Source organism: Cygnus olor, chromosome 1 (genome assembly GCF_009769625.2).
Source record: "Cygnus olor isolate bCygOlo1 chromosome 1, bCygOlo1.pri.v2, whole genome shotgun sequence".
Lineage (NCBI taxonomy): Eukaryota > Metazoa > Chordata > Aves > Anseriformes > Anatidae > Cygnus > Cygnus olor.
The window spans coordinates 102447399-102470576 of NC_049169.1; the positions used below are offsets into that span (position 1 = coordinate 102447399).

At 44.4% G+C, this 23178-nt stretch overlaps 1 protein-coding gene across 5 annotated transcripts in view; it reads left to right on the plus strand.

The window, feature by feature from the left end:
* Nucleotides 1-3576: 3576 nt before the first annotated feature.
* The window catches only part of NRIP2 (nuclear receptor interacting protein 2), a 30824-nt gene continuing 11222 nt past the window's right edge, over nt 3577-23178 (plus strand). The window contains exons 1-6 of one of the 5 annotated variants that reach the window (XM_040574638.1): nt 3577-3813; nt 3941-4479; nt 10488-10664; nt 16849-16931; nt 18528-18655; nt 22877-22929. In XM_040574638.1, coding sequence (XP_040430572.1) covers nt 4249-4479; nt 10488-10664; nt 16849-16931; nt 18528-18655; nt 22877-22929 — 672 coding nt within the window. In that variant the 5' untranslated portion in view covers nt 3577-3813; nt 3941-4248. The other 4 variants (XM_040574655.1, XM_040574647.1, XM_040574664.1 and 1 more) reach the window with 4 other exon arrangements.

Below are 23178 nucleotides of genomic sequence, written 5' to 3' on the forward strand. Positions count from 1 at the left end.
TACCTGGTTAAAGTGATTATAGTTAATATCAGCAAGTTATACTGATGATCGATGAAGAATCTGACTGATCTCAATTGCTTAAAGATACAAAACAAGCTATTAGAAATATCACAGGAAACACTGCAGTAGTTCTAGCAAGTGTTAATAGCAAAGTTTTACAGAGAGTCTGCTGGTGAATTTTAATAGTAATACCTGTCCCCAAAGGAAAGGAGCCTGAAGGCAAAGATAGCCAAAGAAGAGATGTTTTATCTTGAGGACTATATCCGGGACTGGTCTGGGACTGATGAGGACTACGCTGGGCTTCATTTTGAGCAAGAAGATATTTGCTCTTTTTCTACAGGTAGCTATTGCACAGGGAAAAAAAATGTATTGGTATTTTTCATTTATTTTCCAAGGCTTCATAACTGCTTTTGATAATACACTCATACATTAAGATTGCTTCAGCAACTTTAACATTGCTGTGGATTTTTTTGTTTGTATATTTTTTGTTTGTTTGTTTGTTTTTCTGTGTGGGTGTTCATCTTTTAGGACATTCTTTGAAAGGATCCTTAATGATGTAAAAAAATATTTATTATTATGGCTGGATGTAGAGACTTCAAAAAAAAAAAAAAATCCGTGTCAGAGATAAGTGAATTCTTAGCCTCAAATGAAGTGGATAATGGAAATGTTATTCTCCCTACAGATGGGAAGCAGAGAGACATTGAAAAGAAAGCAAATACTCAGAGATGTACACAGGGGACATCTTTCAGACTGCACGTTTTCAACTGCTGGGTTACTGGCCTTAAATTTACAATTATCCTTGATCTCAGACTTTTGCATCCTTTTACTGGTGAACATATTCGTACCGGAAATTTTCGACTTTAAACATCCTCATGAGCACAGAGAAGCCCTAACCTGTGCAAGACCGTAGCCACAGTAATATGCATTAGAACTCTTTAATAAAAGTAGATATTCTTTCCCCTTGTGAAAACAAAGCCAAGTCATCTAGTGTAATTAATGTAGCCATGTAACAGAAGGTGGAATTTTGTATTGCCTGCTGCATGACCAGCATCAGCTCTGTGGCGGTACTAATTATTCTAATCAAACAAAGAAGGTCTCTTTGTATATAGCTTAGTTCAAGCAGTGAAATCAATACAGACAGGACACAACTCATTGCAAGCAATATTTATACAGCAGGGGATATTCATATTGGACAATATTGTATGAAGTTTGCCATATTGTTTTCATAAATTTAGCCCCTTTGTCAGATGATTATAGAGACTTGACCATAAATTATCTAGCTAGGCAAACTGGAGTACTTTCTGAATGACCTTACTGACAGGACACACTTTGCTGCCTAGCAGCTGAGCTAAAATGTTACATACATTTGAGATCGCATTTATCTCAAGAAAACTTGCCAGACATTCACAGATATAAATACTGTAACTGGTTGCTCATTACTTGAAGAATAGGAAGATATTTTGTTATCCAAATTGACAAATTGGAGGGAATTCAAAGCAGAAGAAGCATTTTTCATGCTTTTTTGTTTGTTTGCTTCTGGAGATGGGAAGAGAGAAAGAAATGTGCATAACTTGCCTGAATAAAATTTGTCCTCTTGTTCTTCCTCTGCACCATCTGTGCATCCACAGATTGTGCACAGGTTTCAGACAGAATGCAAGAGGTTGAACAGAAAGTCTTCTCATAGAGATTTTATACTGGGCCACCACAAGGAGTCTGCTGGCCCTGACATAGTTGCTTCACCCTGTGGCACTACCGCAGTAACTTGCAGCTTGCTCTATCAAACTGAGACAGTGCCTTGGAAACTGGTGTAATGTGGAAACAACCTCTGGTCTGGCTACATTATGTATGGGCTGTTGAACTCTGTAACAGCCCTGCCTGATACAAAGGAAATGTAAAGCTATTTATCTACAATGCATCCTCCCAAATGCACTGTGTTGGCTCTACAAGAGGACAAACTAATAGTCTCCAAATTGTTGAAAGAAAGAAAATTCAGAGATAAATCTCTAAGAAAGGGACAAGTATTAGAAGCTTCAAAAGTAGCAGCAGAATACTTTAAAGAGGAATGATTAGGTTAGGTAAAGCTTTCCAGAACTTAGATACAATAAATATCTGTGGTGAAAGACCCTCAGCTTGTGAAATTCAAAGTCAAACCATTGAAAGCCTTCAACACAGCAGCTCTTCAAACAGCTGGGATATTCCCTAATGATCCTGGCAGTGGGACATAAAGTCTTAATTTTGTCTTTTTTTTTTAATTTAAGAATTATATCTTTCAGCAAAGGAATCTATATTAGCAATCTTCAATACTCCAGGTAGTATTCATTGGTTGATTCAGCAAAGGTGTAGCTGGCTAGAATATTACCCTCTCTTGTTGCTTGAATGCAAAAACTGATTTTTCAAGTGGCTACTGGAAAACACTGCTTTCCAGTGCCTTTCTTCAGAAATATGGGCACCGGTTCTGAATTCTTCAGCATTTCTCAGGCATGGAGAAGATAAAGATCAGGGACCAACAGTCCAAATACAGATAGAGCACTACAGTTTTGTGGTTAGCAACTGGAATCTTTTGACCCAGAGCTCTCACTGACCTGTAATTGAGCAATTGGTTCTTCTATAATCTGAATAACACTACTACTCATCCAGTAAGAATTTCTGTGTGAAGGATGAAAACACTGAAGTATAACAATTTATGTCTGTTGCATATGACTGGATAAGAGAAGGAAAGTAAAAAGTAATTCTTTGTAAAAAAAAAAAAAAAAAAAGGAAAAAAAAAAGAAAAAGCAAAACTTCTTTGCAGTTTCTGTGACCACATTGAGGTCTCACAGTGAATAGACTCATCTCTGTACAGGGTCTTTTGGATTTATTTCCTAACATTGTAAAGTCAGTGTTACATTTTTATACATGATTTAGAACACCATAGAAACAATTGGTATCGGTAATGTTGAAATGTTACATATAACTAAGCTGGGAAAAAAAAAAAAAAAAAAAAAAAAAAGGAAAAAAAAGTAGACCATCATAAAATCTCCTTTATCTGGAACTTTCACAGTCTGTTGCTGCTATTCCTTCTGTGTGTACACAAGAGTGGTTTCACCCCTCACTTGCTAAAACCAGCTGTTCATTCATGGAAATGTAATGCTATCCTCAACTTCATAGCTAAGTAAAACAGTTTCCTCTTCAGTACATGGCATCAGAATTAGTGCTGACTGGGGTAAGCTACAGTATCAATCAGGACAAAATGACAATGTGGAGGCAGAAGATTGAGAAAATGATTTCTGTCATGTCCTCTCTCCCCTGGGAGAGGGACACAGCAGCAATGTCAGCATACTTTATTCAGTGTAAATGGGGAGTCAAGTCCACTGGTCTCAGCAATACAGTAATTTTAGTCTTATGCATCCTTGGGGGAACTGTTTTAGATGGAGAGGGGGAAAAATGAAGGCTGAGTCAGGCCCAATAAATTTGCCCTGCCCAGAAGCAAAAAGCAGGCCTTCAGCATTTCATTCAAGCTACACAGTAAAATCCTTCAGTGCAGCCTATCTGAAATGCATGATGACACTCCCTGCAGAAATGAGACCGCACGCCTGCCGCGAGCCCTGAGGTGGATGCTGTATCCCATTTACCAAGGCACTGCATCATCTCATAGACTGAACCTTGCTTTTGCCAGTATTTACAGATTCACTGAGATGCGTCAGCATTCCCCAGCAGACACTGAACTGCATAGCCTGCCACAGATATTTACTGTCTCTTCAGCATATCAGTGGGGAACGGGGCGGTGTATTCTCTCTCTTTCTCTCACACACACGCACACAGACACTGAGGGAGGTAAGTCCAGCCCCCAACAGTGGGGCCATCCCTCTGCTGCTGGATTTTTCCAGCCGGAGCATCTTGCCAGCTCTGCTGTAATTTATGGAAATTGGTTTCTGATGTGGGGCTTCTTCTGTTACGACAGGGATCTACTGCCTGGCAGAGGGAGAGCTGCAATCAGGGCAGGAGAAGAGAAGAGGTGAAGAACAGAGGGACACTGGGGGACTGGAGAGGACAAAAGGAGAAAAAAGCACATAGCATTTAAGAGATGGGTGAGTCTTAACTAAGAGACCAGGAAGGAAGGCAGAGAAAGGGAGAGGAGGACAGCTGTGGGGAAGAGAAACAGAAGGGCGTTCAGAGACTGAGTCAGCTTGAAAAGCACAAACACCAGGAGACAAGTGCAGAGAGCACCCCAGCATACAAAGAAGGACCTGTTTTGTCAGAGTCTGCACTATGAGCACAAGAAAGAGCTGCCCCCTGTCACTGGAGCAAGAAGATGGGGAGCAAAAACAGAGTGAGGGTACTCCTGACCTGGAGCGACAGGACTGTGAAGTGGAGCTGAGGAACAAGGCTATTCTGCAACAGAAGAGGCGCCTTAAACAGGCCACACAATTTGTGCACAAGGACTCTGCTGACCTGCTGCCCCTGGATGGCTTGACAAGGCTTGGCACCTCCAAGGATCTGGTGAGTCCACTGGGAACCCTTTTGGGTGTGGGTCCTCATCCTAATAGCTCCCTGTCCCAGCTGGGAAATGCTGCCAGGCTTGTCAAAGAATCACAGGTTCAGCAAAGATTAAACTGCCCCTCAGCATCATCTGGAAGCAGGTCTGGGTGAAAAGAAAGAATAAATCCCCTACTTTTTTGCATTCATCTCCCCGTGCATCCCCATAAGGCATAAACTCTTCACAGAGGCAGGCAGACATGGAGTGCAAGGACTCCCCAGAATCCGACTTTCTGCTCACGCAGTATATAAATATATTCATCTAACATTTACATTTTCATGTGGGACTTTTCTGAAAACTTCCACGTGTTTCTGTATGGTCCACCTCAAAAGCAGACCCACTCCTTCCTGGACTCAGCTGGGAGGGAAGCACAGTCCATAAAATTCCTAGAGCGTTATGTTTGACCTTGTCACCTTTTTGTATTTTTCTCTTTCCCCCTACTCTTTGGATTTCTGGAGGAGTAAGCACATGGCAGGACTGATAGCCTGGAGTGCAGGCGATTGCAGTGATAAGCACCTATGGATGACATCTGTGGGGAAGAGGCATGGGAGTGAGGCCTTGGGACCTCTCCCTGTGGAGCACGAGGCATCAGGGAGGGATCTGCTCCAGGAGACCAGGCAGAATTTGTGGTCTAGAGGGCCTTCCCCAGGGAAACATGGCAATACAGGGATTCATTTCCGGTGGAATCTCTTGCTAGCTTCACTGGACGCATCTCTCCTTTGCTCTGGCAGCTTTGCTGTCTAACTTCCCTCTCCATTGTCTTTCATCCACTACTGAAGGATGTGGGGAATCTAAACCACTTTCCCCTGAAAGAAAGAAGTCCTGTGTCTGGCCGGTGATGGGGGCACAGGACTGTCTCAGGCTGCAGCAGCAAGCTGGGCCTACCAGCCAAGGAGGGGCAGGGGCAGACTCAGTGGCAGGAAGTTCATTTATTTCAGCTATGGCAGAGGGTGCCCCTCCTTATATCCAGTGCTTTCTTCTGTATTCCTAGACCACTGGAGCAACATCAGGCTTGCTTGTCTGTGTCTGTCCTCCTCAGGTGATTTTCCTTCTGTTTTCCCTGCTCCCTTTCCAGGCCACACCACTGCTGGCAACAAGGCGCTGCTTAGCACTGGGGCACAAGTGTGTGGGACAGGCAGGTCCTGGGTGTGTGGGTCCAAGTAGAAGTCATCCCCTCTACTGAGACCTGAGACCAGCAGCTCTGCCATGCACAGGTGAGGGGTCAGTGTTGTGGGCTCTGTGCTGTTAGGCACTCCTGTTCCCACCACACTGTCCACATCTGCCCCAGCTGCTGATGAAATTCCCTGGTTCGGCCGTGGCAAGGGTGGCTCCTTAAAGTCACCCTGAGATTTCACTCCATGCTGTCCCAGCCTTTCACAGCAGCATACCCTGCTTTGAGCATTACAGAATGGTTAGGACTGGAAGGGACCTCTGGAGGCCATCTGGTCCAACACCACTGCTCAAGCAGGGGCACCTAGAGCACATTGCCTAGGACCATATCCAGATGACTTTTGAAGATCTCCAAGGAGGGAGACTCTACTACCTCTCTGGGCAACCTGTTCCAGTGCTCCATCACCTGCACAGTGGCAAAGTGTTTCCTGATGTTTAGATGGAACCTCCTGTGTTCCAGTTTGTGCTCATTGACTCTTGTCCTGGCACTGAGCACTACTGAAAAGAGCCTGGCTGCACCTCCTTTGCACCTTTCCATCAGGTATTTATAGACATTGTTAAGATCCCCCTGAGCCTCCTCTTCTCCAGGCTGAACAGTCACAGGTCTCTTGGCCTCTCCCCATAGGAGGGGTGCTCAGTCCCTTGATCATCTTGGTAGCCCTCTGTTGGACTCTTTCTAGTATTCACATGTTTCTCTTTTACTGGGGGCTCCCGAACCGGACACAGTGCTCCAGGTGTGGCCTCACCAGTGCTGAGTAGAGGGGAAGGATCACCTCTCTTGATCTGCTGGTGGTACTTTGCCTAATGCAGCCAAGAAAGCCATTAGCCTTCTTCTCAGAAAGGGCGCATTGCTGACTCATGTTCAACTTGGTGTTCACCTGGACTCCTTTTCAGAGACTGGTCCTTTCAGAGACCAGTTGTCAGTATGCCTCTGGGTCAGAACACAGTCACTGCCTGAATTGTAACGGGGGAGTCACAAAGATGACCCACTGGCAAGGAACAGGGCCTTTCCTGCCCTGTGGAGATGCATATCCAACCAAACTGGAGTCTGGAATGCTCTATCCTGTCTGGCAGCACAGGCAGTCTAACAATGACCCTGTGCATAATGCAGTGCTGCAGCTGGATATCCAGACCACATATTTTGCTGTTCCTTGTACAGTTTTCAGCAGGGAATATGCTGGGGGAAAATTTGAGTGTTCTACTGCATGTTTGTTGAGCCCAGACACAAAAGCAGAGAAAAATATGTCTATCTGCTTTGCTTTGATATTGATTCCTATCACAACATGCCCCAAAAATGACAACTGTGTTGCCCTGCATATTAGAGATGATAGTCTTGGTGTTAGGATGCTGGCAGCATAACGTCTCAAATACTTGCCCTAGTGAGGCAGACATTGTTAGAATTTCCTATTATAACCAGCTTTGCTGGTTAATCTTTAATCTATAAATAATCTTTCTAGACATGAGAATCTCTCACATGTGAACAGCAGTCAGCCACTCAAAAACACAACATATTTCATGTATGGTCTTTAACAATGACTGAAACATTTTTACCATGGACCTAGCAAGCAGTAAATAAAGCATAACATCTTTTATGCCGTAGAAATTTACCACTGGTGGTAGAAGGCACAAAATAAAGTGTGATACCTGTGCAAAGTTCATGCACGTAATGCAATAGCTGGGGTGAATGTGGTAGCTGTGTTACCTCCATTTCTGCCTTGCCTTGAAGCAAGAGAAGAATCAGGCTTTAGATTCCCAAGAGCAGTGTCCTGCATTCAGCAGTCCCTGCAACTTGATGGGCCACTGTGATATTACTGACATTTTGGGGGCTGCAAATTAGAATCCAAAATTCTTCTGTTGAGCTCATGAAGACTGTAGGCTTTATAAACGATCTTCATATTTTCTTCCTCTTTTGTACTTGGAGAAAATGTGGAATAAAGGGAGATTGTCCAAGGTCACTCCACAGGCCTCTTTCAGGACCAGAAATAGAGCTGAAGTCCTCTTGGTCCAGTGCTCACTCCTGCCACGGTCTCTGCCATATCCTGCAGGAATGATAAAAGGCAGTGAAGACTCTTCTGCCATATGCTAGTAACAAAAGCCAGAGGGCCCTTAATAGACAAGAGGACAGAATATGCTTTCAAACACTCCACCAGTCCCATGCAAAACTCCCCCCTGTTGCCAAAATTCATCTGGCTCTCTTCTGGATGAAAAGAAGGCAGCACTGAACACAAAGCAGCAGCAAATATTACTGGAGAGGTTGATCTTGGAGAGAGTGAAAAACACCCTGGAGTCCAGTTGCACTTGTACAGGGGAGTGATTTTAATTTCCCAAAGCATGTCTCCATTGACAACATCAGGGACTCCTGCTGTGGCAGCGTTGCAAGTCCTAAAATCAGGGCAAGGCCCCCAGTCATTTCAAAAATGACATGTTTTCTTATAAAGACAGACTGTTATATTTTTTCCAATCTTTTCTGTGTATTCAGGTTGTGCATTCAGGTTATGCAATGCATTCAGCAGTGTCTGGAATTTGATGCAACCATCACATCTCCAAAAAAGACAAATTATACTTTCTAATCATAGCAGTGCCTTGAAATTTTACATTGGAGAGTCTGAAAATGATGAGTTGCACTGGGAACCTCCTCCTACCCTCCTGAGAGTCTTCAGAGGGTATCCCTTCCAGCTGTCTGCCACAACTCCCTTCACATCCTCCCTCATCATCCTCTTCATCTCATAGTTTCTTACCAGCTCAGGAGAGAGAGTGTTCTCCATTTCTCCATCTCATTGGTGATACAGAAGTCAGGGAGAGCCTCAGGAGTATGCTTTTGAATCAGATGTCCTCCCGGTCCCTAAGCTTATCTACTCCCCATCAGTGCTTAGCCTCTTCCCATCCTGAGTGACAAGAAAGGGACAGAGAGATCAGCTGCAAAGGGCCTGCTTTTTCTGTGGGAAAGGTTGCAGGGAAAGGGGAAGGTCATTCACATGCCAGAATGTGAGAGGAAACAGAGGAGGGAGTATGGAAATTTATAGACCTGCTGGTGGTTCCCTGCCCTTTTCCCATGGCCCAGACATTAGTTGGCAGCCCAGCTGGCACTGTGCTCAGAGTATTTAAGGAGTGCAGGTCACCAGCCAGATGTGCTGTGGACCTGTGCAGTGGGCTGGGAAAAGACCAGGAAGAGGAATAGAGGGATATTTTTGCTTCAGTTTTTCAACTATTACATTCTCAAGCAGAATGTGAATGATCTGACTCTTGCCCCTTGGGTGGTGGAGAAACAGAAGCACAAGGGATTCAGCACCTTGCAAAGAGTCATGTTGAGCGTGACCAAAGAGCCTCTAACAGCTGCTCCAACCACTGGACAAAGCTGATGAATCAGTGTGCAGTTCAAGTTGCAATTTATACACTTCCATGGCCTCATCACTCTGACCAAGTGTAAAGCTAGTCTGAAGCATACACACCGTGCAGGGTTACAACAGCCCAGCCCATTGGTAGGTCTGGTCTTACTCAGATGTTTTGTCTGCACATTGATAAACTCCTACATCAAACTGCTGCACCATCTGAGAGCTGATCTATATTTCTTTTTCTTTCTTTTTCTCTTTCTTTCTTTTTCTCTCTTTTTCTTTCTTTCTTCCTTTCTTTCTTTCTTTCTCTCTCTCTCTCTCTCTTTCTTTCTCTTTCTCTCTTCCTTTTCTTTCTTTTTCTTCCCTCCTTCCTTCCCTCCTTCCTTCCTTCCTTTTTTTCTTTTTCAAACAATAAAAGCAACTGATTATGCTATAGCATATTATTAGCCCCTTTAGATTCATTGTCTTTCTTCACATTTCTGCTCAGTTGCTCTGAGAGAACAGAGAGGGTCCTAGTACATGGAGAATGGACCAAAACTAGCTCCAACAGGTATGATTCATTGATGCTGCCCGTTGTTTATTCCCTGTGTTGCAGGGACTGGAGGCATTGGATTAATATTGGGAAAAATTAGAGCATCAAAGGGAAAGTTCTTTCCAGAGCAACACTTGCCTGTGTGTGTATGCAATGTCAGACCAGAAAGGTTTTCACCATTTTTCTTCCCTTTTCATGCATTGCCCCTTTTTCAACCCAGAAGAGAGGAAGGTGAAACAGCTACTTCTACAAGAGATAGGAATAAAGCAGATCCTCAGCTGTTGATCTGGTTGGTGGCACTCCCTGTAGCTATGAACAACATAGGGCTTAATAGATGCTCTCCCAACTAGGAAAGGAATCAAAATAATATCACTTGTGATGGAAGGAAGCAGAGAGACTCCAAAGAACATTAGAGGCTAGTTTTATTTTCCTACGCAGTGAAAAAATCCTGTTTCACTATGAATAAATGCTTGTACGCCTAAAGTTTCTGGAATCCTGCCTTCTTATCACAGGTACATCACACACATGCTGTCATCCTCCTTTCCCCACCATTAGAAGGTGTGAATGTGTCTGGCTGGATGTCAGCATACACACACCAGGTAGTGTATTTGCATACCTGCACAGGTATGAGCATGCAGAGTGCATGTTCAGCTGAAGGAACAGATATATGTGGGGAAAGCATACACCAGACGTTCTTCTCCTCCAACAATTACATCCCAGAGACCTGCCTGTCACAGACAGTCCAATACTTTAAAATCATCACAGGGGCTGCAGAAAAAAGTTTGGGATTTAAAGAATATTTCTTGGGATAATCCTGTCATGAATCAGGACAATCAGGTGGGCCAAACATTTGCAATCTGCTTTCCTGGGCTAGCAAACGTCCTAGTCCTTAGCACTATACTTAGCTGGGATTTCTCTTTCTTTGTGATGGAGACAGCAGCCGCATAGTGTGGTCCAGCGGCGCCTCATGGAAGGCAATCTGAACAAGCTGCGGGGCGAGACCAGGGTTCGGTCTGCATGGGTTCAATCTCCACTGGCAAAAGACCGGGATGAAAAGATGGAAAAGGGAGAGGACAGGACAAAAGAGACCTCAGCCCTGCTAATACAGTGCCAGGTAAGGCAACAACACGGTGCTGCTGATTTCATAGTGATGGCAAATGCTCACTGAGTTCCCACTCCCAAGGGCCATTCCAGGTTATTAATAGCAAAGCCAGCTGAAGCTGATTTCCCACATGGTCTCTCCTAGAGTTCAGATCTTGTTCTTCCAGCAGACACAGGAAAGCATTTCTACCACATGCATTCTAATTGTCCATATTTGAAGATAAGAGAAAATAACTTCTTCACATCTCCTTGTTTGGTGGTCAGCTTTCCTGTGATATGAAGTGTTGTATAACTGCATACAGAAACAAGGAATGTCTCCTTATCACTCTAAGACAGGTGCCCTTAAATGATTTACACGGACTGGATCCAGTCTGGTCAGATCCTCACAGGTGTCAAAGGAGCTTCTAAGAAAGTGACTAACAGTATTCTAAATTAGCACTGTTGGATTTGTCAATGGAAGCAGTGTTTTTGTCTCCCTTTTCTTCTTATATCCACCAATACAGCAGAACACACACTTCCATGGCCCCTACAGATAAAAAAGCGTGTCCAAAAGCTGTGTCTCATAAAAGTGGGTTTTAATGCTGCATGGCGTGCAGATATGAGACTCGCCAAAGATATACAGAACACTGACCTGCTATAAAAATCCATTTTACAGCTCTTTTTCAGTACTCCGTACGAAAAAAATTATCACATGGTAGACTTTCAGCAAAAGCATATACACCTTTAAAAGTTCAGCTGGCGCAATTAATTATCTTATGAACACATCCTGATGCTTTCTGACATGTTCAGATTTCAGGTCTCAGGTCTCATGGTCTCAGAACCATGCAAAATCATTGCCTAGTTTGTTTTCCAACCTTTACTGTTGCAGAAAATGATTGCTTACCCTAGGGTTTAGACCCTGGGGTAGCTAGGTTAACATACTTGGAGTAGGATGAATGGCACTCAGTACAACTTCTCCAAGTAGCTAGTGTCTTTTTTGAACAAATGAAAGTGTTTCTTTTAATTTAGTCAACACTCTATACTGCTCATTAAGAGGAACATCAGTGATAAATGGTGTTTTTGTCAGGCATGTATCTCAAACAAGGACAGCCAGGCATAGGCATGGGTATCACATACCAATGGCAATATGGTCAGAATCCACTAATCGTTCCTCTTTTGTGATTCTAATGGACTGTACCTGTGCTGTCATACACATTACATGTTTCTTTATGGAGGTAGGTTAATACATATCAGTTAAGGAAATAGGTCTAATACTTCACTTAACTCTCCCTGAACTCACCACCATTTGCACAAGTACCGTCTCTTTTTCTGCCCTTCTCTTTTTCTGCCCTGGACTGTTCTCACAGAGGCCCCCCCCCCACAGCACCCCCCTGCTACTAAACCCTTGCCAAGTAAACCCAATACTGAGTGTTTTCACTCCAACAAGTTGTAGTTTCCCTGTGCCTAAGGCCTTTTGCACTTCCAAAGATCACAGATCACAGTCTGTAATAGTTGTATTGCAGAGTCGCTCACCTTCTATTTACTTAGGTAAGTTACTCACACGGTACTTTAGCAGAATACCCAGTTTATGGCAGTTTTTGAAAAGCAGTTTGGAAAGCTTGTCACATGAGTGCCATCTGCACAGTAAAAACAAGCTGTTATTTTTATGGTGGAGCTTGTGTCTTGTTGACTTGGAAATAGATGCTGAAAGATTCCACTGCTTCCCTAGGCTGCTTTTCCTCCATGTGAAGCAACCTGGGGATTAATCAATCTTAGTTGCTAAAAGCAGATTCTTGACCTCAGAGCTGACATTATTTCAGAAAACAAAGCTGTTTATAAATGATGATCCTTACTGATTCTTCTCCCTCTTTCTTTCTTGGAAATCTACATAGTTGACCTTTAAATAAAGACTAATGGAAACTGGTAGTAACAGACTAAAAGCTCTGGGGCAGAGATGAGAGTGAGTGAGCAATGTGATGAAAAGTCCTCTTAGTCCAAGCAAGCTTACAGCGCTCATGACTTCATTGTGTACTCCTTACCTAGTCTGCACCGCATTTCTGGTACACTGGGCCAAGAATTCTCCTCAGTCTCTGGGTGAGTTCTCTGAGTAAATGATTAGTGGTGTAATAGGAAGGTGGATAGCTTTTGTGAGGCTGCTGGAGCTGATATCTGCAGGGCTGCTCGCCACCAAATGGGAGGGTCTGAATTGTTCTTTTCTACAGAGTAATCACTGTCCTGTTATATCCTAGCAAGTTTTTATCTTGCAGCTTTCCCAGCCTGCTTTGGAACAAAACACAGGAGCCTGCCTAGAGATACAGTTCAGGTTTATTATCACAGCAATGATAACAGCTCATCCATCTCAGTTCTGCCTGCTCCCAGATTCCTTAGAAATTGCTGCTCATACTCTGGGTTTTCTGTTTTGGAAGAGCTGATAAAATGCCTTTTCTGTAGCTGAGCCATGTAGAGTTGGTCTCTGTGAGCAACAGGAATGGTCAACTCCTCAGTGGAATCCATGTCTGTTAATGAGAAAGCACTGATTCAGCTGGACACTGTTGGCAGGCTGTAGTCTGGACAGATGCAGTAGCATGCCTGACCTCACGCTCATGACTAATATGCCCATTCAGATAATGAGGAGGCACAGGACAGAGCAAGGAGACAGAAGTATCTTAGCATCTGTAGTTTATGCTTTATTCTGTGTCTCTCCTTAATCCAGCCACAATCCTTCCAGGCTGGGCTGGTGTGTCCGTGAGGGTCAGGCAGCACAGACATTATAGAGCTCTAAAAGTAGACAGAAGAGGATACATTTTGTCCTCTGGGTCCAGTCCATTTCCAGACTGATCTCTCTCTAAATGCCTGAGGTTTGTAATATTACTTTCGCCACAAACAGGTGCTGTCATGAGGTGAGGTGGGATATTTTCAGTTGGCCTTGGGGATCTCTATGGGCAGGCACAACTCTTAGTCCAGCTTGTTTAAACTCAACCTGCCAGACAGCCTGGAGCCGTGATGGGTATTTTTATTTTATTTTTTTCTTAAGCAAGCAGAAGTATTGGCAAAGTCAGTAGTTTCTAAATAGAGTTCTTTGGAGCTGGTCCCCTTCTGTGAGGCTCTAGCATGCTCCTCCACTTACATAAAGCATATTTGTGCCAAGAGGCAGGAGGCATGTTCATAACAAAGGGCAATAGAATGTGGTGTGTTCTGGGAACAGGCATCAGCTCGTCTGTGTCTCCTACTAGCTATATCATGTGTGATATGTATTACCATGGGACAGCAGTTTAAGCTGCTCAGGAGTGCAATAGGACTGCTCATTTGTGAAGGAGCTGGAAAGAATATTCCTGTGTGAATGTGCAAAGAACTGCAGGGAGAGCTTCTGGGGGTTGGGTTTTCTGTGCTCTGATTCTGTTTCATGAATCTTCCAGCTGGTATGAGGTCATCTGAGTTCTTCCAAAGTATGACTTTGTAGATCTCTGGCAATTTCCATATCATGTGCCAAAGAACACCCTTGAATTGAATGTTTCTGACAGTATGGCTGAGATGGCTCAGACTGTGGGAAGGGTGTATAATGGAGAAGGCACAGTGCTGGCAGCCAGAAGTTTTTGAGATCTGTTATGGTTTCGCTTTGCTAAGTATTTAGCATTACTTGCCTTACTTGTGTGTTGTAAGGAGTCCTAAATGTTTGCAGCCAAATGGGTTTGTTAACCAACTGGAAATAATACCTTATGAATAAGACATGCTTTTTACATTAAAAAAAGAGAAAGTATAATAACAGAACTAGGAGCTGTTGAAAATATGTGTCTGTGTATATACAGCCGAGTACTGCCCTCCTTGTTCCTGGATGAGACCACACATGGCAAATGCTCATCCTCCTAAAACCACCAGCATTTTTTAAATACACTTTGTAAGTACATATATGAGTCTGACATGATTCTTGGTGAACTCTATAAAACAAAAGAGCTTGAGATCTCTAGCTCCAGTGGTCTTGCAGTTACCAGAGTGATGAATTTCTCAGCTAAATGACCCTTCTAAGAATGAGGTGTATCTGAATGTTCAGGATGATGAAATTCTCTATGCTGTTGTACTACAGATGTGTCTAGGTATTTAGATACAGGAAGAGCTCCAAGGCAAAACAGTTTTGAAGTTTCCAGCATGTAATCTTTGAGGTTTCCTTGAGTGCAACTAGCACTCAAGCTACTAATGGCATTGTGTGTTTGCAGCATTCCAGTATCTCTCACAGGAGGTGATTTCTCCTTTCTCTTTGTAATGACTCACAAACAGAACACTGTTGAGAATAAAACCTCGGAAATACTGGATGTAGCTCTTGCTGATGATTAACCCATGTAATAATCATAAACATATTAAGTTAAGAAATCAGGAAATTTAGATGGTTTCCTTGACCCTATTGATGATGTGCTGTGAATCTCTGATAGTCATACTGATCCACTTAAAGTATTTAAGTTGTTTTCAGGAGTGAGCGTAAGGGTGGGGGAACTGTGGCAAGCGTGTTGCTGCTTCTGAGTGGCTCATGGCACTGAGTGCCACAGTGGCTGGAAGAGAAGGAATCACAGGAAAAACATTAACAACAGCAGTAGGATAATAAGCCTCCCAAGAGGGAGATGCTATTTCATTTTTTTAGTATTGGTAAAAGAAGACAGAGCCTTGAAGAACTAAGCCATTAAGAACATGTATGGTTAGGCACTATAAGTAGGTGAAGACATATTTTGCAGGTGTCAATTACTCCATCTTTTCCAGTTCCTTTACCAAGTCCTTTTCCTCCTTTTTTCTTTTTTTCCCCCTCTGAATATAACCCTTATTAATGTATTTGCCAACACACTATTTTTTCAGACCTCTACCATATATGAAAGCTGCTGTTAATTCAGCATCTCTGGCCTGTCATTTAGGACCTCCTTGCAGAGGGGACAGAAATTAGATAGTAACCACATTTCCTGTTCTCTTTCAACTGCAGTTGGGAAGTGGACAAGGCACTGGGGATTGTTCCAGCAAGATCATGCAGTCACAACTTTGCCACATGGCATTCAGTCTCTCCTGATCGTAGATCACATTTAGCTGTGAATATTAAAGCTGTAGTGCTGCTGTGGTTTAACCTGGCAGGCAGCTAAGCACCACACAGCTGTTCATTCACTCCTCACCTCCAAGTGGGATGGGGGAAAGAATCAAGAAAAAAAAAAGGTAAAGCTCATAGGTTGAGATAAAGACAGTTTAATAGGACAGAAAACGAAGGGAAAACATTAATAATATATATATATATATATTTTTAAATGGTGCACAATGCAATTGCTCACCACCCACCTACCAATGCCCATCCCATCCCTGAGCAGTGGCCCCTATCCCTGGCCAACCCTCCCAATTTTTATTGTTCAGCATGATGTCATATGGTATGGGATATCCCTTCAGCCAGTTTGGGGCAGCTCTCCTGTCCTGTCCCAGTTTCTTGTGTACCCACAGCCTTCTTGCTGGCAGGGCAGTAAGAGAAACTAAAGTCCTTCACTTAGTGTAAGCACCTAAATCCAAAACAAAACACATACCAGCTACTATGAAGAAAATTAACTCTATCTCAGCCAAAACCAGGACAAGTGCTTGTGTCATGTTTTCTTAAAGAGCTGTCTAGGAACTTAAGTCTCATACAAAATAGACACCTCTTGATTAGATTGTTTCTTGAATTCAGGAATCATGGGTGGGCCAATTATCCTGTGAACTGCCTTAAATTCAGGGATATTTGTCTGGATGCTTCTGATTCTCCTATGGACTTCTTCTGGAAGATGGAGTCCCAAAATACTCAACTGAGAGCAGACATTTAGCCCTAGAACATTGTGCCCTGTGACACCAGAAGAAATGGAGAGAGGAAACCTGCAAAGGATATACCACATGGTTGTGTTTCTTTAGAAGCTTTCATCATATCAACTATTGCTCTGCTAATAAAATCCATGCATGTTTTCTGAACAAAATAATAATTATGTATCTTTTGACTGGAATACCACTAAGTTAAAGTTGCTAATAACAGTTAAGAGTCTGGGCAGATGTTTGCAGAGCAACATGGAGACTGTCATTGCCTTGGATGTGTCTCCTGCATTCTGACTACTGCCTAAACACCACAGCTTTGGCTGTGCTGCTAAGGAGAGTCTAAGGGATTTTCACACTGTTGAAAGAGTGTGTATGTCTACTTTGAGCCTGTAGTAATTATCCGGTTTTATGTTTTTTTCTAGTGCCAAGGTCAGGTATTGAAAGCCATTGTAAATACTGGATGTCTGCCAAATCTCATCTCCAAGAGATGTTTATATCAGTTGGGGTAAGTCTTTGCACACTAGAAAAGGAGGGATGGCTAAAAAACAAACACAAAAAAAAACAAACAAAAAAATCACACAAACCTATGACAAGGACTTAGGGTACTCTTGATGCCCAATCCTATAATGATAATTACTAGCAGCTTTGCATGTTGTGGTGGTTTTACCCATGTGGGCAGCTGAACTTCACCACTACCATTCTCACTCCCTCTCAGAAGAAGAGGGGGAGAAAATACAATGGAAAGGGCTCAAGGGTTGAGATAAGGACAGGGAGGTCACTCAACAATTGTTGTCATGTGCAAAAAAACCTCGGCATAGGGAGATTAATGTAATCTATTACCTATTGCTAACAGGATAAAGCAGTGAGAAATTAAAAGCAAACTAAAAACACCTTTCCCACATCCACCCTCTTCTATGTCCCCGTCCCTTCCCCAAGAGCAGTGCAGAGGAATGGGGAATGGGGGCTGCGGTCAATCCCTAACGCTTCGTCCGCCGCTCCTTCACGGTCACTCTCTGCCCCTGCTCCACGTGGGGTCCCTCCCACGGGATGCCGTCCTTCCCAAACTGATCCTACGGGGGCTGCCCACAGGCAGCAGCTCTTCAAGAACTGCTCCCACACGGCTCCGCACCACGGGGTCCATCCCCCAGGAGCAAACTGCTCCAGCACGGGTCCCCCACGGGCGGCAGCTCCCCCCAGACCCCCTGCTCCTGCGTGGGCTCCTCTCCACGGGCTGCAGCTCCGGCCTGGGGCCTGCTCCTGCGGGGGCTCTCCATGGGCCGCAGCCTCCTCCAGGCCACATCCACCTGCTCCACCGGGGGCTCCTCCACGGGCTGCAGCGTGGAGATCTGCTCCATGTGGGACCCATGGGCTGCAGGGGGACAGCCTGCTCCACCAGGGGCCTCTCCACAGGCCGCAGGGGAACTGCTGCTGCCTGCCTGGAGCACCTCCTGACCTCCTTCTGAACTGACCTTGGGGTCTGCAGGGCTGGTTCTCACTCCTCTCTCCCAGCTGCTGGTGTATAGCAGTTTTTTTTCCCTTTCTTAAATCTGCTCTCACAGAGGTGCAACCAGTGTGTCTCACTGGCTCACTCTGGCCAGCAGCAGGTCCCTTTGGAGCCAGCTGAAACTGGCTCTTATCTAACATGGGGCAGCTTCTGGACTCTTCTCACAGAGGCCCCCCCTGCAACTCCCCCACTACCAAACTCTTGCCAAGTAAACCCAATACATGTGCACATAGTTGTTTAGGAGAAAATGCAGAAGATGGACTATAGGGCAAGGCATTAGGAGCACTCACAAAGTTGTGTGTAGACCCCAGACTAGAAGGAGGAGCTGTGTCATTCTGTCTGTGTGCACTGCATGGTAAAGCTGACCAGCTAATATCAGTCTTGGGTTCCTTGGATGAGTCTTGGGTTCTTGGGTGAGGAACCCAAGTGGGTAGTGCATTATGACCTTTTTTTTTAGAATCTGTGTACAGACATGCTGTATGAAAGATTCCTCCTCTCATGGGCTTGTTCCCAGTGAGACCAAGCACTGCTATCAGTGAGAAGTCCTGTTTCTCCTTTTTCTCCAGTTGCAGCAATAACTCCTCTTGTGTCCCACAGGCTGGAAGAAGTGTCTGTCAAGGACTGTGGAGACCTTTCTCTTCCCATCCACAACGTTGTCGGCCGAGTAGAACATATGGAATTGCAATTTGGCCACGAGAAAGTGCTGTGTTCAGCACTGGTTGTAGGTGAGAGTGCCAGCCCCTGCTCTCTCTCCCCCAGTTTTCCTGTGTCCTTGTTGCTCTGCCAAGGGTATTTAAATGAATCTCTAGGAAAAGGGTAAGGTGGTAGAAGGTTGGTGACGTGGTAACCTCCATTGCTGACTAAGCTCATTATGTTTGTGAGTCCCTTCCAGCTCAGGATATTCTTTTATCTGATTCTGTTTGCTGTGTATATCCTCATTGTAACCAAAGAGTACAGGGAAGAGTCTGATGTTGAAAGTGGGAAGAAATTTGGTGCTCTTTGGTATTAACCCAGGCTGTGGAAAATTATCCATTTATTTTAGCTCTCTAAAATGGACCTTTCATAAATTATCCAGACTGCTTGATTAGTTCTCTGGCGCCCTTTGTTCTCTGTCTGAATGGGCACTTGTGCCCTTGGCTGGATGAAATTATCAGAGAAACTGGCAGAGGATACAGCTTGTACCTCAGAGTGTTTGTCTATGTACTCATCTGTCTCTGAGGCAGGTGCTCTGCAGAGAACATCCTGGAAGAACCAGAGTAGCCCCAGTGTGCTGAGTCTCCCATGCTGTCCTGACGCAGGACCCTTTGAAGGCAGGAGCTGTAGGAGAAAAGGTCCCATCAGTAGCCACTGGAACACATCCAGAAAACAGCAGAAAGCCTTCACACACACACACCCACCCATTCTTTTTTCCATTGGTCTCCTCAGCTTTTTCCTGTCGCCTTTGTCTGTCTCCTCATCTTCAATGAGTACTATTCATCTTTCCTTGCTCCCTATCTCCTTTCATGTCCATTCTTTCCACTTGTTGCTTGGTCATCTATTCATTCCTAGTCATTCCTCCATTTCCACACCCCAGCTCAGTCTTCTTCCCTGGTTTCACCCCTTCTTGTTCTAGCCCTTCATGGAGACTTTGTATTAGTCCAGCACAGGTGAATTTAACCCCATAGTAACTACCCACTTTGCTTGGATGTGGAAATGTCTGCGTGCAAAAAGCAAAATTGCTGTATCTGTGCCTTACATCTCCCTGCACACAAAAGTGTTCTAGATTATGTGGTTATAAATAAACTATATTTATATACATATATAGCGTGACTGCATATACAGAGTGACTACATCAGTTGACAAGGGAAGACTGACCGATGTCATTTACCTGGACTTTTGTAAGGCTTTTGACACGGTCCCACATGACATTCTCATATCCAAATTGGAGAGATATGACTTGATGGGTGGACAACTCAGTGGGTAAGCAATTGGTTTGAAGGCCACACCCAGAGTTGTGGTCAATGGCTCTATGTCCAGGTGGAGGCCAGTGACTAGTGGTGTTCCTCAGGAATCTGTCCTGGGACCAGTACTGCTCAATATCTTTATCAATGACATAGACAAGGGGGTCAAGTGCACCTTCAGCAAGTTCAGAGATGACACCAAGCTGAGCAGTGTGGTTGATACCAAAGAAGGAAGAGATGTCATCGGAATAGACTTGGACAAGCTTGAGAAGTGGGCCCACGTGAACCTAATGAGGTTCAACAAGTCCAAGTGCACGGTGCTGCACCTGGGTCAGCACAATCCCAGGCAGGAATACAGACTGGGAGAAGAACATATTGAGAGCAGCCCTACAGAGAAGGACTTGGAGGTTCTGGTAGATGGAAGGCTCAACATGAGCCAGCAGTGCGCGCTTGCAGTCCAGAAGGCCAACTGCATCCTGGGCTGCATCAACAGAGGAGTGGCCAGCAGGTCGAGGGAGGTGATTGTCCCCCTCTGCTCTGCCTTTGTGAGGCCCCACCTGGAGTACTGCATCCAGTTTTGGGGCCCCCAGCACAAGAAGGATGTGGACCTGTTGGAAAGGGTCCACAGGAAGGACAAGAAGATGATCAGAGGCCTGGAGCACCTCTGCTATGAAGAAAGGCTGAGAGAGCTGGGGATGTTCAGCCTGGAGAAGAGAAGGCTCCCAGGGAGACCTCACTGCAGCTTTACAATACTTAAAGGAGTTTTATAAAAAAGATGGAGAACAACTTTTTGCTCAGATAGACAATGATGGGACAAGGGGAAGTGGTTTTAAACTAAAAGAGGGGAGATTTAGATTAGAGGTTAGGAGGAAATTCTTCACTCAGAGGGTGGTGAGCCACTGGAACAGGTTGCCCAGAGAAGCTGTGGACGCCTCATCCCTGGAGGTGTTCAAGACCAGATTGGATGAAGCCCTGGGAAACCTGATCTAGTGGGTGGCATCCCTGCCTATGGCAGGGGGGTTGGAACTACATGATGATTAAGGTCCTTTCCAACCCAAGCCACTCTATGATTCTATGATTCTGTGATATACATATGTATATATATATTAGGCCAGTGGTTACAGGGCTTAAACACTTAAACCAGGTTACAGGGCATCTAAAACCCATGGGGGTGTTAATAATGTTACTGGAGGCTGCAAAATCTCGCATACTCTAGGACTTGGGGATTATTCCTTCCTTGCCACTGGATGGATACAATTGAACACCCAGAAGTTTTCTCCATCCTAGTCCAATGCATGTTCTCATTTATAGGTTTGGACAGTAACAATGCTGATAATATATTCCAGAGAGGCACAAAGAGGACACAGACAAGGCCAGCCACACACTACCATAGATAGAGTGTTGTCTTTAACAACACTCACATAAATGTAAACAGCCTCACATAAATATCAGTACAGATAGCCCGGTCCTGGTCCTCCTCTCTGGCTGATCAGGATGGAAGGTCACTAATAGAAACTCATACACCCTCAAGTCTCTAGATTCACAAGCAGACTTATATTCCCAGACTTTTTGAATATCAGCACAGATTCTGTTTTGTATCTGTGTCTGGGCCCTAGGCCCCTTACCCAGTCACTAACTCAGACCTTGAGTCTTTCCAGATGCCACAAAGACCTCTTCCTACTCACTGACAAGACCAGCTTTAAGTGTGCTATCAAATTACAAAAATAAACATACATGCATACAAGATTAAATTAACTGGCGAAATACAAACACACCCAAGTCTTTCTAGCTAGTGGCTTCTAGACCTCTCATACATATGCCTTGTCCTCTCCAGTTGCTGGCTTATAAAATTCTGGGCGCTGTGACCCTGGTTACAGCTGGTACCCTGAACTCTCCTGCATGATAGTCTCTCCAATTGCTTACACCTAGCTCTACAGGCCCTGTGACCCATAGTCCCTTCTCCAGTTGCTGGAATTCAGACCTTCCAGCACACATCGCAGTTCTCCCAGTTGCTTGCATCCAGGCCTATGCTCCCTTCCATAGTTACCAGGCTATAAGCCTTCCTATTTTCCTCAAGGCTCCCTTGTTTTCCCCAGCTTAGGACTACACCCAGACCTCTCTTACACACTGGTGTCTCTAGTTGCTGGACCCATTGGCCCTGTGAGCTGCATCCCTTTCTTGCAGTTGCTGACACAGACCTATTAGCCGTATGGTCTGGGGTCCCTTCACTTACTGGCACATAAACCTCTCTTGCATGCCAGTCCCTCAGTTGCTGACACCTAGACCTATTGGCCCTTCGACTTGCGGCCTCTTCTCCACTTGCTGGTACTTAGACTTGCAGCACTCGCACACAGGATAGTTATACAAAAAAAAAAGAGGGTATTTAATAAGAAGATAGGATAGATTGCAGTCACCAGGGGCAGGGCTCAGTCAGACAGGTGAACTGACCGATGGCCTGCTTACATATGACTCGCCCCCATATCACTGCATCCCTCTCCCCATTTTCCCACTCTTGTTCCTCCCTGATTCACCCTGATTCCTACCATCTCCTGCCCTTGGCCCTTCCACTAAACATCCCATAGCATGTTTTACATGAACCAGAAAGCCTTTTCTGATATCTCATAATGAGTTTCAAACAATCCCACAAGCCTCCTCAAATATTCTTTAATACTTACATTAATGGTAGTTCCCTCTTATCAGTTAGAAAGTCCATTTTGACCCTTTACAGGGCTATGTCTAAGTTACTCCTCTAATGGCTCATCAGTCAGTGGTAGAAGAGTGTTGATTTTTGGTTTTGTCACTGTTACCACCTTCTTGTTAATGTTTGCATGTTTAATTCATCATTTTCATTGATATTTGTGATAAACTTTATACTAAAAAGTTCTTAACTGTATAACTTAATGAACCAGATGCTCTCATATTCCACTTCTTGTAGGAGAAGGATACTTTCTTTAGAGGGGCAGTATCCATAGTTTTGAGCCTGATCAGTCTCTTCTCTCTTCTTAGATGATGAAATGCTGGAGTTTTGCATTGGTCTCCAAACTCTGTTGTCTCTCAAGGTAAGGAACAGCTTCTTGCTTTTTGCAGGCCTCCTCTCACTGAGTCCTCCAGATTTGGTTGCTGGAAGCATTGAAAATTCACATGGTCAGGCCTTCCAGAGTGCCACTTGCAGTGCTTGTTGCACAGCTACCAACCACACAAGCTGCAAAATGGGAAGAGGAAACTGAAGAGGAAACTGGGAAAGGCAGGGCACACTGTATCACTTGAGATATATCTGTGTTGCCTTTTGAATACAGATGGCAACAAGC